The sequence below is a fragment of the Nothoprocta perdicaria genome, unplaced genomic scaffold (assembly GCF_003342845.1).
Source record: "Nothoprocta perdicaria isolate Ctin4 unplaced genomic scaffold, notPer1 scaffold_393, whole genome shotgun sequence".
NCBI classification, from domain to species: domain Eukaryota; kingdom Metazoa; phylum Chordata; class Aves; order Tinamiformes; family Tinamidae; genus Nothoprocta; species Nothoprocta perdicaria.
In genome coordinates this window covers 220,315-234,156 of record NW_020455636.1, presented here as the reverse complement: position 1 = coordinate 234,156, position 13,842 = coordinate 220,315, and the positions used below count along the sequence as shown (strand labels likewise).

At 68.6% G+C, this 13,842-nt stretch overlaps 2 protein-coding genes across 8 annotated transcripts in view; both read left to right on the top strand.

The window, feature by feature from the left end:
• TPM2 (tropomyosin 2) overlaps positions 1-11,505 on the top strand; it is a 14,921-nt gene extending 3,416 nt beyond the window's left edge. Inside the window, exons 1-8 of one of the 7 annotated variants that reach the window (XM_026044995.1) lie at positions 1,489-1,712; positions 4,724-4,857; positions 5,982-6,099; positions 6,235-6,305; positions 6,571-6,646; positions 7,282-7,344; positions 8,360-8,429; positions 11,211-11,505. In XM_026044995.1, the coding sequence (XP_025900780.1) occupies positions 1,581-1,712; positions 4,724-4,857; positions 5,982-6,099; positions 6,235-6,305; positions 6,571-6,646; positions 7,282-7,344; positions 8,360-8,429; positions 11,211-11,293 (747 nt within the window). In that variant the 5' untranslated portion in view covers positions 1,489-1,580 and the 3' untranslated portion in view covers positions 11,294-11,505. Of the gene's footprint in view, positions 1-1,488; positions 1,713-4,723; positions 4,858-5,981; positions 6,100-6,234; positions 6,306-6,570; positions 6,647-7,081; positions 7,158-7,281; positions 7,345-8,359; positions 8,430-8,776; positions 8,882-10,016; positions 10,109-11,210 lie in introns of those variants that run through there. The other 6 variants (XM_026044996.1, XM_026045000.1, XM_026044999.1 and 3 more) reach the window with 6 other exon arrangements.
• A 2,150-nt stretch (positions 11,506-13,655) lies between these two features.
• Positions 13,656-13,842, top strand: part of LOC112952183 (gamma-secretase subunit Aph-1b-like) — a 6,510-nt gene continuing 6,323 nt past the window's right edge. Inside the window, exon 1 of the mRNA XM_026044994.1 lies at positions 13,656-13,769. Coding sequence (XP_025900779.1) covers positions 13,657-13,769 — 113 coding nt within the window. The 5' untranslated portion in view covers position 13,656. The remainder of the gene's footprint in view (positions 13,770-13,842) is intronic.

The following is a 13,842-nucleotide window of genomic DNA, read 5'->3' as shown; positions in this document are numbered from 1 at the left end:
GGTGCAGGCTGCACTAGGTGTGGGGCAGGCAGCTCTGGCAGGGGCTCTGGTGCAGGCTGCACTAGGTGTGGGGTGCCCTGCTTGGGGCTGTCGTGCCTGTGGGCGCAGCGAGCGCCCAAGGAAACGCAAACTCCAAGCTCCGACGTTGCCAGGCCCCGATCCTGAAGGCTTCGCCCGAGTTCCCGCCCCGCGCTCTCCCCAGCTGCGACTTTGCTCTTATTTGGCGATTCCCCGAGCCGGTGGGAGGGAACGGGGCTCTGCTGGGAAGTGACTGCATCCCTGGGTGGGGCCAGCGCCGGAGGCACCGGAGGCGCCCAGCGGCCTCCAGGCCACGGGCACCCTGGACGCCCGGCCCCAGCCTGCCCCACGGATGGTCCCATGGGCTCTCCGGGGCCTGGGTGCCGTGTGGACCCACGGGCTGCTGTGCCTGGCAATGGGAGAGGACAGGGGACACAGCAGCCCGTGGGCATGGCTGGGAATGACTGGGCATGGCTGGGAATGGCTGGGGAATGCCCATCAGGGCCAGCCCTGGGCCGCCGCTTCCCAGCTCCATGGGAGCCCGCGGCAGCTGCCGGCGCCGCCCGGGAATGCATGTTCCCGGAGGCAGGTGTGAAGTGCGGCCCGGGGTGCCCAGGAGCTGTCAGAGCTCCTTAGCAGAGGATTGAGTGACGCCAGCGCCACCTCCTCCCCACGGATCAGCTCTCGGCTCTGGCGGGCACGCGCTCCGGCCGGGACAGGGACCCGGGAGCCGGGAGACTGGCAGAGCTGCTGGGTGCTGCGGGGGCACCCATGGGTGCTCGGGGAGCCGCAGAGCAGCAGCGCCTGACTCAGCAACAGGGGGCTGAGCAGGGTCCGGCCTCCAGCCCCTGGGGCTCCCAGGAGCAGCCTCTGCCCCCTGGCACTCACTGGTCACCCCGTGGTTCCCGAGTCACCCCGTGTCCCCTGGCCCTGCCCGTGCTGGGAACAGACCCCCGCAGCACCCGGAGGACCCACCGCCCCTGCAGCGGCCCTGGCCCCCCAGGCTCCCCGGGCTCCTCCGCCCCAGGAGAAGCCCCACGCGGGCTCCTTCCCACGCAGACAGGGCGCCCTGGCAGGCGACACGGTGGCTCCTGCTGGGTCCCTTTGCTCCTTGGCCACGGCGCCCTGTGCACGCTGCCTGCGGGGAGCTGCCTAGAGGGGCACCCCGTGCCCTGTGCCGGGGGCTCCTGCACCCTGTGCTGGGGGTTCCTGCACCCTATGCCGGGGTCTCCGTGCACCCTCCTGTGCCGGGGGCTCCTGCACCCTGTGCGGGGTCTCCGTGCACCCCGCTCAGGATGGGGATGACCATGCACCGCGCCGGGTGCCGCTGTGCAGGGAGCACCGTGCGGCCCGCGCAGGGCGGCGTGGCAGGGCCCGGTCCGGTCGGTCGGTGGCAGCAGCAGCAGCAGAGGGAGGAGGAGGAGGAGGAGGAGGAGGAGGAGGAGGAGCAGGAAGGGATGGAGGCAGGGCGGGCGGCGGGAGCGGCCGCTGCCTGAGCGCTTCCTGCCCAAGCCAGCGCGGATCCCACAAAGGGCTCGGCGGCGCGGCCTCCCCGTGGGGCCATGGCCGGCATCAGCTCCATCGACGCCGTCAAGAAGAAGATCCAGAGCCTGCAGCAGGTGGCCGATGAGGCCGAGGAGCGCGCCGAGCACCTGCAGCGCGAGGCCGATGCCGAGCGGCAGGCCCGCGAGCGGGTAAGGCCCGGCCGGGGCGGGGGCCGGGGCCGGGGCCGGCCGCCTCCGGCAGTGCCGGTGCCGAGGGGCTGGGGGTCCCGCCGAGGAGCCAGAGCCGCCTGTGGGATGGGACGGGACGGGATGGGATGGGATGGGTGCCCCGAGCCGGGACCCCGCGGGCGTCGCCGGCCGCCGTGCGGGGCTCGGCGCGGATGTCCTCGCGCTGCCGCCGGCGCTGTCGGCGTGGGCGGCCGCCCCGCTGCCTTCCGGGGCATCCCCGGGCGGGCTCCGCTGCGCTCCCTGGGCGCCGCGGCGGCTCGGGCACCTCGGAGCAGCTCCGGGCGGCTCTGCGCTGCCGGGCATCCCTCCGTGCCGCAGGCTGCAGCGCTGGGAAGGGGCATCTCCTCGCGGGGCAGAGCCGAGGCCTCCGGCCGCGTTTCCGGTGCTGCTGTGGGGAGAGGCGGGCGACGGCCCCTCTTGGCACTGATACCGCTGGCCCTGCCTCCCAGGGGTGCCCGTCCCGCGGCTCCCGCTGCTCCCGGCAGCAGGTTCTGGCACTGGGAGCTGAGCTGTTGGGATGGGGCTGTTGGAAAGCTGGGGTCCCTTTTGCCACGTGCTCCGGCAGCTTGCGGCTGCTGCGGGCCGGGCTCTCCGGGCAGCGTCCTGGCCACGTTGTGGTCCCGCGGGCGGGAGGAAGGTGGGAGCTGCGCAGGCGGCTGCGTCGGGGGCTCCGCTCGGCCCCCAGCGCCTCTCCCCAGGGAGGCGCAAGGCCGGGCCGGAAAACAAGAGCCCGGGCCCGGGCCAGGGGCCAGCCCGCAGCCCTGCTCCCTTGGGATCCGGCGGATCCTGGGAAAGGAGGGCTGTGCATTGGCGGCCGGCAGCACGTGCTCCCACGATTCCCAGGCCTGGACCCTGGCCTGGCTTCCCACAGGCTCCGCGACGCCGATGTCGGAGCAGCCGCAGAGCCCGCAGCACTGCCAGCGCTCCCTCTGCTTCCCGCGCCCGGCCCAGCCTTCCGCGCGGGAGCAGCGGGCGGCACTTCCCGGCCCCGGTCGTTCCCTGGCTCTGCGGGTGTTTTTCTGTTTCCGTTCTGTTTTTCTTTCCGATGCCGTCCCCGCTCCGTTGACATCCTCCCGCTATCGGGGGCGGCAGCGCTGGGTGCGGCGCCCGCCTCGTGTCCTCGGGGCCGCGCGTGGAGGAAGCGGCCCCTTCCTGCAGGGCAGATCGCGTTCCCGGCCGCTGCCGCACAGCTCATGTTCCCGGCGTCCGGCCGGGCACCACTCTGACCCACTTTGGGGCCACTTCCCGAGGAAAAATAATAATAATAATGATAATAATAATAATAATGGTAATGGGCTCAGCCCAAGGCAGCAGGGCAGTGTCCCGGCGGGCTCTGGCCCAAGCCCCCCGCTTGGTGGCCCCCGTGGGGACCACCCCACTGGGGAGCAGCAGAGGGGATGCGCTGGGTGGGGTGGCCATCCTGGCCGCTTGCCGGCCTCGCCATGGGGCTGGCCACGCGCCCGGGCTGCCCGCGGGCCCGCCGGCAACCTGAGCTGCCGCACGCTGGGTTCGCGCGCTGGCCACGGCCCAGGCAGCCGGCGGCGCCCAGGGCGGCTGCCGGTCTCCTGAGCGCGGGAAGGGGCCCGGCGCCAGATCCCGGGTGCCCGTGGGCGAGCCCGGAGCGTTGCCGTGTGCCGGAGCAGCCTGCCAGGGTCGGGTAGCAGCCCCATGGGCGGCATGGGGCGAGCGCGGCACTGGAAGCAGCGCCCGCTCCTGGGGTGGCACGGGCTGCCCCATGGGGTGACACACAGTGCCGCCCCATGGCCCCTCTGCAAGCGGGATGTGGCAGCCGGATAGCACCGCAGAGCCGGCGGCCCAGGAGCTGCAGCCGGCCAGGCCAGTCCCAGCCTGCGGAAAACTGGGATAATTATCCTCTGGCTTGGCGCGGGTCCCCTCGTGTCCCAGGGCGCAGGGCCGCTCCCTGCAGTGCCGCCGCGCTCCCGTCCATCCCTCGGCAGGAGCAGGAAGCCTTCCGGAACGGGAGAGCTTGGAGGGGCTGGCGTGGGGCCATGGCCGGGCTCGCGGGCCCCGCGCGCGGAGCCTGGGAACGCGCGGGGCCCCGGTGCCGCGGGGCCCGGCTTGGCCGCCCGCCAGCCTGCGCGGCCCGCTGCCTCCGTCACGGCCGCCGCGCTGCCAGTCTGGGCTGCCGGGAGGCTCCGTGGGGCCGCGCGGGGCTCCCGCGGGGCAGCCTCCGCGCTCGCTCCGCCGCCGCCTCCATAAACAGGAAATCCGCAAGTGGCTGCGATGGCCTTTTCGGGAGCGGAGCGGCGCGGGGCATTCCTGCTCCTTTACTCACTGCTCTGCAAACCCCAAATACCATCCCCGTGACAGCATGGCCGCTGCAGACGGGCGGCCGGGGAAGGCGCCTCTTCCCTCTGCCGGTGCCCTGGGGAGTGACGGAGGGGCTGGGAGCGTCGAGCCGGGCTGTCCACGGCTGGGACACGCGGCCAGCGGGCGCTTGTGCCTGGGCTGCCCCTTCAGGATGAAGCAGCATCCAAGGAGGTGCTAGGGACGAAAGACGGGATAGCGAAAATCCTGTTGTCCTTGGAAAAGCGCCTTGAACGCGGCGCTATCAGCTGGGTGTCCCTGGACAAACTGCCGGGTCCAGGCGGGTGCAGGGCGAGCGCCGGCGGGAACGTGGGTCGGGAGCGAAGGAGGGTGCGTGACAGCAAAAAGCAGAAGCAATTGCAGAGAAATGCTTTCCATGCCTGTATGTGTGTGCAGCTTGCAATTAGCCTCTGGAACTCGTTAGCGAGAGGAGAGCTCAGCGGGGTCCGAAGGCAGGGCAGGGCGGGTGGCAGCGGCTTCCCAGGGGTCTCGCAGTGCCGCTGGGCACCAGCTTACCCGGCCTGGCTGGCACAGGGTGTCTCGGCGCGCGGTAGCTGCTGCCGTGGGTCGGTGCCCTGCGGCCGGCGTCTCTCGGCCGGTCCCTGCTGCGGCCGGGGCTCACGGCAGCGCTTCTTGCCCGCCAGGCCGAGGCCGAAGTGGCTTCCCTGAACCGCCGCATCCAGCTGGTGGAGGAGGAGCTGGACCGAGCCCAGGAGCGCCTGGCCACCGCCCTGCAGAAGCTGGAGGAGGCCGAGAAGGCGGCGGATGAGAGCGAGAGGTGCGAAGTGGCGAGGGAGGGACGGGTAGGGCGCCCTGGGCTTCACCCTCGGCTTCGCGGTGGGGATTTGGGGGCATCAGGGATTGGGGTGCAACGGGGCACTGCCCATCCCCTGCCCACGGGCACCGCCAGGAGCCCATCAGCCCTGTGCTGCAAGGGCTGAGCTGCGGGAGAGGCTGCAGAGAGTTCTTCTTATGTGACCCTCAGGGGGTCCCGTCAGCCCTCCTGCAGACCCCAAAGAGAGAGAGCGAGGCCCACAGCAAGGTCCCCAAATAAGTGCGTTCTTTGAAACTTCCAGAGCACTCTTGGATTCCTCATATAATATAAAATCCTTATATATATATATAAAAATAACAGGCGGTAGCTAAAGCGAGAGGATGCTCAGACTATGTTTTCTGTCCCAGAGCAGACCCCTGCGCCCAGGGGCTGAGCACCAGTAGAGCTCCTGGCACCCGGGAATTGAGGCTGGCTCTTAGCAGCAGCAGCGACAGGGAACCAGCCTGTTCCCAGCTCCCCACCGAGGCCGTTGCCCCAGCGCGGTGACGGTCCCCCAGTCACACCTCGCAAGGAAAGGCCATGCAGACAGAGGGCACTTAGGTTTTATGGCACTAGCAGCCACTGCCCAGGAGCTCCCGGGGCCTGAAACGTCACCGTGTTCCTGGTGTGACACGTTTCCTCCGTGATCAGCAGCCGCTGAGCTAGTGGAGGAAAGTCTTCTGTGTTGGTCCATCTGGGAAGCGTGGGATGGCCCTAATGCCCATCCACAATGTCCCTCTAGCACTGAGATGGCCACAGGCTGCTTGGAGGCTGCATCGCTTCCTGTTTCTGAGCTTCATCCCTGAAAAAAGCAGCTTTGCTGTGGGAAGTTTCCTCGGGTTTCCCTCATCATGGGCTGGATGACGAGTCAGGGGGGACCCCAGGGCATTCGGGGGGCCACTTTTCAGTCCCCAACATGACCCTGATGCCCAGGGTGGCCAACGAGTGCCCATGTCCCTGGGCGATGCCCCTCATTTCCAGAGGCAGAGGAGGGCGGGTTGAGGCGCGCGTGGCCGGGTCTGTCACAGGAGCTGGGTCACGGCCCGTCACACACAGCAGTAACATCTTCTGTCTTGGACTTTCCTCAGAGGCATGAAGGTCATCGAAAACAGGGCCATGAAGGACGAGGAGAAGATGGAGCTCCAGGAAATGCAGCTGAAAGAGGCGAAGCACATAGCCGAGGAGGCCGACCGCAAATATGAGGAGGTGAGTGACACTCTCCTTGCTGGTAACTCTCCGCTGCCACCACTCGCATCTGCCACCACTGGCACCCCCACGGCACCCCTTTGCCCCGGTGCCGCCTGTCCCCCAGCGGGACCAACCTGCTGCTGCCGCCAACAGGTCGCCCGCAAGCTGGTTGTCCTTGAGGGAGAGCTGGAGCGCTCGGAGGAGCGGGCAGAGGTTGCAGAGAGGTGAGTGGCAGCGCTGGCGGTGGGTCGCTCCCGACGCCCGCAGCTCTGGGCCCGGGTCCCCAGGGATCCCCCGGCTCAGGGATGTCCCTCACCCGGCAAGGTCCCCAGGGATCCCCCGGCTCGGGGATGTCCCTCGCCTGGCAAGGTCCACGCCAGGGCCAGGGGAGGCCCCCAGGGTGGTCACCGGGGAGCGGGGCTGCCCGGAGCACGTTTGACCCTGTTCTCTGCTCGCCCCCCCCGGGGTGCCCCCTCTTCCCACCCCCAGCCGTGTGAGACAGTTGGAAGAAGAGCTGCGGACCATGGACCAGACTCTCAAATCCCTCATGGCCGCAGAGGAAGAGGTACTGCAGCGGCAGGGAAGCGGGGAGCCGCGCGGCAGCCCCTCTCTCTCCATCTCCGTCTCTCGACCCACACGAGCTGCCTCTCTCCTCCGCACACCGCTGCCTCGGCCACCGCCTCCCCTTCCCTTGCCCTGGCCGGGCGGGCAGCCCGCGCCGGAGCCGGGGCCCCGTGGACGGGGCGCGCTGGGCACGCTGCTTGTGGGGGGCACCCCATGCCCAGGAGCTATGGGGAACGGATGCGTCCCAGCAGCTGCCGCTCACGGCCACGGCGCCTCTGCTCCTCTTCCGCCTGCGTTTGCTGTTTTCTTCTCCCCTCTCAACTTGTTCTCTCTCTTTCTTTCCTCCTTCCCCCGCACCTGCTCTGTCGGCTCCTCTCTGTCCTCCGCCTGCCCCTCTCCCCACTCCCTCACCTGGCGGCCCCTGCTTGGGATGTAGTAAATGTGGTGACCTAGAGGAGGAGCTGAAAATTGTCACCAACAACTTGAAGTCCCTGGAGGCCCAAGCCGACAAGGTAGGAGCTGGCTGAGTTGGGGCTGGGAGAGGGGCCAGCCGTGCGGGGGGCCTGGCGGGGGGGCCGGGGTGACGTGCGGCCGCGGCCGTGCTGCCAGCCTCACCGGTGCCCTCTCTCTCCGCAGTATTCCACCAAGGAGGACAAGTACGAGGAGGAAATCAAGCTTCTAGGGGAGAAGCTGAAGGAGGTGAGGAGAGAGGCTGGCGGGCAGGATGCCTTGTGCTCGGCGCTGGGGTGCTCCACGGGGTCTCTCCGCCCTTGGGATGTCTCCCTGTACCCTCTGGGGGGGACAACACTTGTGTCCCAAGGGAAGATCCCCTTGGCAGGAGCGGGCACAGCTCCATTAGGACACCCTTTCCCACCCCGTTGTCCCTGGCCCTGTGCCATGCTCTGCTCCCAATGCTCACCTCAGCTCCCACAGTGCCAGCTCAGCCTTTGCTAAAAACAAAAAAGAGGCACAAGGTGTTGAGAAAGACACAAGATTAATTTATTAATGCTTGATTGATACTGAAAGAAGACTTGGAGGTTACCACAAAGACTGGGAAGGAGGGCTCTGGGCCAGGCAGAGCATTAGCACAGCCTGACCTTCGACTGAGAGGTTCCTTCTTGTTCTCCCTCGCTGTGGCTGCGCTGCATAAATCCCTCTTGCCGCCCTCCTGGAAGTGTCCCTGGTGTCCTGCTCGGGGGACGTGGGCTGGCTGCAGCTCATGCCCCGCACGCTTGTACTTCAAGCCACACTGGGTTGGTGGTGATCCGTGCAGCCTCCGTTGCACACGAGTGGTGAAGCGTGTGGTCTCTGATGGATTCCTCGCTTCCAATCGATCGGGATGAACGGGATGTCCCACAAGAAGGTGCTTTGTCCAGATGCCTCCCGTGAGGAGGGCACTGAAGATGCTGCCCTTCCTGGGCGCAGTCTAAAGCAAAGCAGCGTCACGGCCCGGCTCCCGTGGGCTGCACAGGAGCCTTTCTCATGGGGGCATCGCCAACCCTGCTTCCACTAACTCAAACCAGTCAAAATAAGCTCTTGAGCCCCACTATGGAGGCAAATCCACGTGCTCACCAGCTCCACCAGCGAGCCCAGGGGCGAGCTCATGGAAGGAGATGCAGAGGGGCAGGTTTGGGGCCCGGTGCAGCCCACACCAGCTGAAGACACCTCCGTTGTGCCCCGTGGTTCTGCAACTGTGTCCCCTGTGCCCCTGCAGGCTGAGACCCGAGCAGAGTTTGCCGAGCGGTCTGTGGCGAAGCTGGAGAAAACCATCGATGATTTAGAAGGTAAAACTCCTTCGCTTGTCCCACCTCAATGTCCCGTGGGGAGCACGGGCGGCCTGGGAAGGCCTGGGACGCCCGGCAATGGCCTGGCCAGCGCTGGCATCTGTCCCTGGCTGGAGCGGGATGGGGCATGGCCGGGGTGGCTGCCGTGGGTATGGGGCATGGGGCGCTCACGGGTGCCAGGATGGGGCTGTCGGGGCTGTGATGGGGCTGTGATGGGGCTGTGTGTCGCGTCCCTGCCCTCACGCCCTCACCGCGCACGGCGCCCGCTCCCGCCTCACCGCCGCTCTCTCTCTCGGGGCCACCCGCCCCCCGCACCGCCCCCCGCGCGCCCCCCGCCCGGCCTGCAGACGAGGTGTATGCGCAGAAGATGAAGTACAAAGCCATCAGCGAGGAGCTGGACAATGCGCTTAACGACATCACGTCCCTCTGAGCCCCCGCCGGCCACCCGCACCGCCACCCCCCGCCCGCCACCCCCGGCCCCGCTCGCCTGCCCTGCCTGCCCCCCGCTGCCTCCTGCCCCCCACGCCTGCTCTGCTCCGCACCGCTCCTCTGGGCGCCCTCGGGGGGTCCCGCGCTGCCCCTCTCTGGCGGGACACCAAGGACTGGCTGCTTAGGGGGGTGTGTGGGGACGGGGGGCATCCCGCCCGGCACCCACATGCCCGCGAGCTGCGGGTTTCGGGTGGCCTTCCCGACGTGCCGGTGCTGCCCGTGGCACACAGGGAATAGGGGGTGTCGGCGGCTCTGGGGGCCTCCCCACGGCTGCACCCCCGGCCGTGGGGAGGGAGCGGGGCCGAGCTGGGCTGGGGGACCCCTTTGCTCCAGCACCGTCCTCCCTGGGGAGGAGAGGACCCCCTCCGAGGGATGGAGCGGGCGCCGGGCCACGCGGGCAGCCCTTCCCCAGGCAGGCAGAGAGCCCCCTGCCCCTTCCCTCCGCCTCCCGTCTGTCCTCCGCACATCGCTGTTCACTTGGCATTTCACGACTTTTTGTTTTTCTTTTCTGTTCTGTCCCTCTGCGTTACCGAGTCGGTCTCAATAAAGCGTTTTCTCTCCTTGGTTTCTCCTTTGGTTTCTTCATGCCGCTCTGGTTTCCCGCTCTCCCCGCTCATTTCCCGCCTGTGTCTCGCGGGTGCCGGCAGCCGGGCGCAGGAGGTGGCCGATCGCAGCCCGCGGCGGCCCGCGCGCCGCCTCCGGTGGAGCCCCCCGTGGCCCCCGCACGACGGGGCCCTTTGTGCCCTTGTCCCCGCCACCTCCCCGGCTCCCGGACACCGCTCTCCTCATCTGCTGCCACCTTCCAAGCCCTGGCATCTCTCTCGCATCACTTCCCTGTCGCAAGGGCAGTTCCTGGCCCTAACGGGGCTTCAGTGACTCCTCCAGCTCCCTCCTTGGCCTCGTATCCTGCCCACCATCCCTTCCCCAACCGGATGGACCCACGGTCCCGTCGCTGCCTCCCTGCCGGCCCCGGCTCGCCCGGGCCGTGGCCGCTGCAGGGTCTCCACCGAGGTCTCGCCGGGCGGACTGTCTCTTTTTGCTAACTCTCCTTTCTCTCTCTCTCTCCCTCTGCTGCGCTGACGTCTTCATTTTCTCTAGAGCGCTCGAGGCAGGAGGCCGAGAAAAACCGTGTTCTCACTAACGAGCTGCGGGTCATCCTTACCGAGCTTAACAACTGAGCTGCGCGCGGCGCCCCGGCCGGCTCGGGCCAGGCCGCCCGGGGCTGCGAGCGCTGCCCGCTCCCCGCTGCACCCCACCGAGCAGGGGCAGCCAGGCCCGGGGAGACCCGAGGGCCCCCCGCAGCTCTCCGGTTTTCCCTGGGAGGGGAAGGAGGGAATTCGCAGAGTCCTGGGACCCCCATGGCTGCCCCCTGGCATCAGCTAGGCCCCGCTCGGGAGGGACGTGGTGGTGGCCCCTGCGTTGCTGCCTTCCCCCTGCTCCCAGGGGCATGGCGACCTCTGAGGCGGCCAGTGTCTTCCTCATTACTCCCGAATGGTCCCCTGCGAGCAGGGATTCCCTGTGGGAGGGCTGGCACAGACCAGGCAGGGCCACGCTGCCCCAGGGACCGGGACAGGGCAGTGGGGCAGAGCCTGGCCGGCAGTGCTGGGATGTGGCACTGGGGCAGCCGTGCAGGGCCCGGCCCGCAGAGCCCTGCATCCCATCCCCGTTTCCCGGAGGATGCAGCCGGGAAGGCAGAGCCGGGGCAGGCTCTGGCCTGTGGAGCTCTTCAGTTCTGCTTGTTCTCTGCACTGTCCCTCTGCCCGTCCTCCCGGGCTGCTGTCTCACCCTGTTCTCACCGAGCACTGCTGGCCTTTGGAGCGGGCACTGCTTCTCCTCTTTGGAGCGGGCGCTGCTTCTCCTCTTTCGCTCCCAGGGGCTCACACACACGTCCATAGGCAGCCAGGAGCAGCCCGGGGCAGGATGTTTTGTGGAGAACGGGAGCCACGAGGCCGTGTCGCGCGGCCGGCCGCTGAGCGTGCCCAGGCCTTGGCATGTGTTGGGAGGAGGGAGAAGCCGAAGGGCAGCGTTTGGAGAGCAGGAATCAGTCGTTCTCAGAGACTGGCCCGGGTGGCCTGGCCACCTTGGCGGGTCCTGGAGCGACGGGGCTCATCCCTGCCGGCATGGGGGCTGCTTGCGCAGCCTCGGCTCCGAGGGAGGCCCCGCTCCGTGGGGCGCTGTTTCCCGCTGACGTGTCCCTTCGTGTGCGTGTGTCCGTGCGTGGTGTTGCGTGCGTGGCTCTGTGCCCGGGTGCGCGTGTGCCTGTGCGTGTGGCTGTGCCCCTTGTGTTCACAGAGAGTCTGGCCAGTGCCAAAGAGGAGAACGTTGGCATCCACCAGGTCCTGGACCAGACCTTGTTGGAGCTGAACAACCTCTGAGCTGCCTTGGGGAGCCCCCGTCCCTCTTCCCCGCCCCACACGTGCACCCCACTGGCACGCTCTGGACGTCATCAGCTGAACTGCGTCTTGGCCAAATCCACACATCCATTGAGAAGGGAAACCCTGCAGCCTTACACCGTGGCTTGAGGGTGTCTTGTCTGTGCACAGCCGCAACGGCTCTGTCCTGTCTTCATGTCCAAATATTAAAGCAGTTTGACAAGACGGATGAGAGTGCTGCGTCCTTATGGGTGCGTATGGACACACCAGGAGTGTGTCCACATCCACGTCCTGGACACGTCCGGGAGATGTGGTGGGGTTCCCCTACCTTGCTCGTGCCTGGGAGGCGCTATGGGGCTCGCTATGGGGCAGTGGGTGCATTGCAAGGATGCCCTCCGTGGCTGCGGAGGGCCGGGGGTGATAACGCACAGTCTGGGCTGCCTTCCCCCATCTCCAGCTCTTCCTTGGTGTGTGAGTGGGGAGGAAACGGGAGGGAACTCAACGACTGAACTGACCTCCCCAACCAGCTGTGCATGGATAGCAACAGGCCACCAGTGTGTCCCCATCACAACATGAGCCGTGCAGCACTGGGGGGGCCTCGCGGCGTTCACCCCCATTCCATGCAGGGCCTTGCACGGTTCATGCCAACGACAACAAGCGTGTGTCCACACGTGCACACACTGCTGCCGGGCACCTCCCGGCCAGCCGCTTACCCCGCGTACGGGCTGTACTTCCCATGAGCGGGCCCCAGCACCCGCCCAGGGACAGCGGTCTAATCTCGACCGGCACATACCACTACAATAGGCACTGGATTCCTGAGGCGCTCAGGAAGTTCCCTCCTGGCTTGTTCCTTTTTCCCTTGGCCAAAGCGAAGAGGAGCGGGATGCGCCTCCTCCCTCGCTGACACCGAAGGGGAGAGCGCTCCCCTGCAGAGCCAGAGCCACGGTCTAGTCCTGGCCCTGCTCGGGCTCTCTCCATGAGTCGCACGGAGCCCTGCAGCCCCACGCCAGCAGGCGGATATCCCTCCAAAAGCAGAGCCTCCCGCAGCCAGGAAACACAAGCCACGCTGGCCCCTCAACCAGGCTGTCACCCGACAGGCCGGGATCAATCCCGTTATCTGCTGTGCTCTGCTGGCTGTGCGCAGGAAAGGAGGGCACGAGCGCATCCCCTTCCTGCCAGGTGCTGCCGGCACCGCCGCGCTCGCAGCTCGGGAGGCCTCGCCGCTGGCTGCCCTCACACGGGGCGCTCGCCCGGGCGCTGTCACTGCCCCACGGTGCTCTGTCACTGCCCCACTGCGCGCTGTCACTGCCCCACTGAGCGCTGTCTCTGCCCCATCTCTCTCCTCCTGCCCGGGGTGCGCCCGCCCTGCAAACAGCCGCTCGCCAGCGCCTATGGGTGCCAGCGCGGGGCCTCATGGCACCCGTTGCTCTACGGCCAAACTCTGCCACGAGCCCCCGTGTCTCCGCTGGCCGCTCCGGCCTCTCGGTTCCCATGCACACCCTGCACGAAGTGGCTCCGCCTGGCTGCAGGATCCTGGCTGCAGGATCCAGCTCCGCTGGCTGCAGGATCCCGGCTCCGCCTGGCTGCAGGATCCTGGCTCTGCCTGGCTGCAGGATCCCGGCTGCAGGATTTTTCGTCTCTGGCTGCAGGATCCCGGCTCCGCCTGGCTGCAGGATCCTGGCTCTGCCTGGCTGCAGGATCCTGGCTGCAGGATCCAGCTCCGCTGGCTGCAGGATCCGGCTCCACGCCGGGCGCCGCGGTCCCGCCCGCCCACCCGCCCTTTGGTCCCTTTGGGTGCGGGAGCCCCGGGGCTCCCGCCCCGCCCGGCGCCTCCCGCCGCGCCGTCCCCTGCCCCCTGCGCGGGGGGGCCTCTTCCCCGCACCCCTTGGCTCCGCTCCGGCCCCGCAGCTGCCCGCGCAGCCCCAGCGCGGCCCCAGTCCCCACTCTGGGGCTTTTTGCCCCAAATCCAGGTTGCACCGATCGTGTCCCCCCCGCCCCCGACGGCTCCGCTTCCCCCCGTCAGACGGGCGCGGGGCGCGGCTCCCGGGCCCGCCCCACCCCGCCCTGGCCACGCCCCTCCCTGGCTTGGCCACGCCTCTCCCGCAGTGGCTCCGCCCCTCCCCGGTGGCTCCGCCCCCATAGCGATACCCCCTGTCGTGGCCCCGCCCCTCACCGCCGTGGCCCCGCCCCCCGCGGCCCTTCCGCCGGCGGCGGCGCGGTGACGTCACGGCGACCCGGAAGCGCGGCGGGCGCGGCGCGGGCCGGGCGGAGCGGTTCGGTGCCGTGCGGTCCGTTCCGGCGCCGTGCGGTCCGTTCCGGCGCGTTCCGGCGCGTTCCGGCGCGCGGCGGCCCGCGGCGGCGGCGCCATGACGCTCGCCGTGTTCTTCGGGTGCACCTTCATCGCCTTCGGGCCCGCGCTCGGCCTCTTCCTCTTCACCATCGCCCGCGACCCGCTGCGCATCATCATCCTCATCGCCGGGTCAGTCCCGCCCCGCACGGGGCCGCGCCGCCCGCCGCCGCCACCGGCCCGGCCGTGGCAGGGGCTCCGGTAC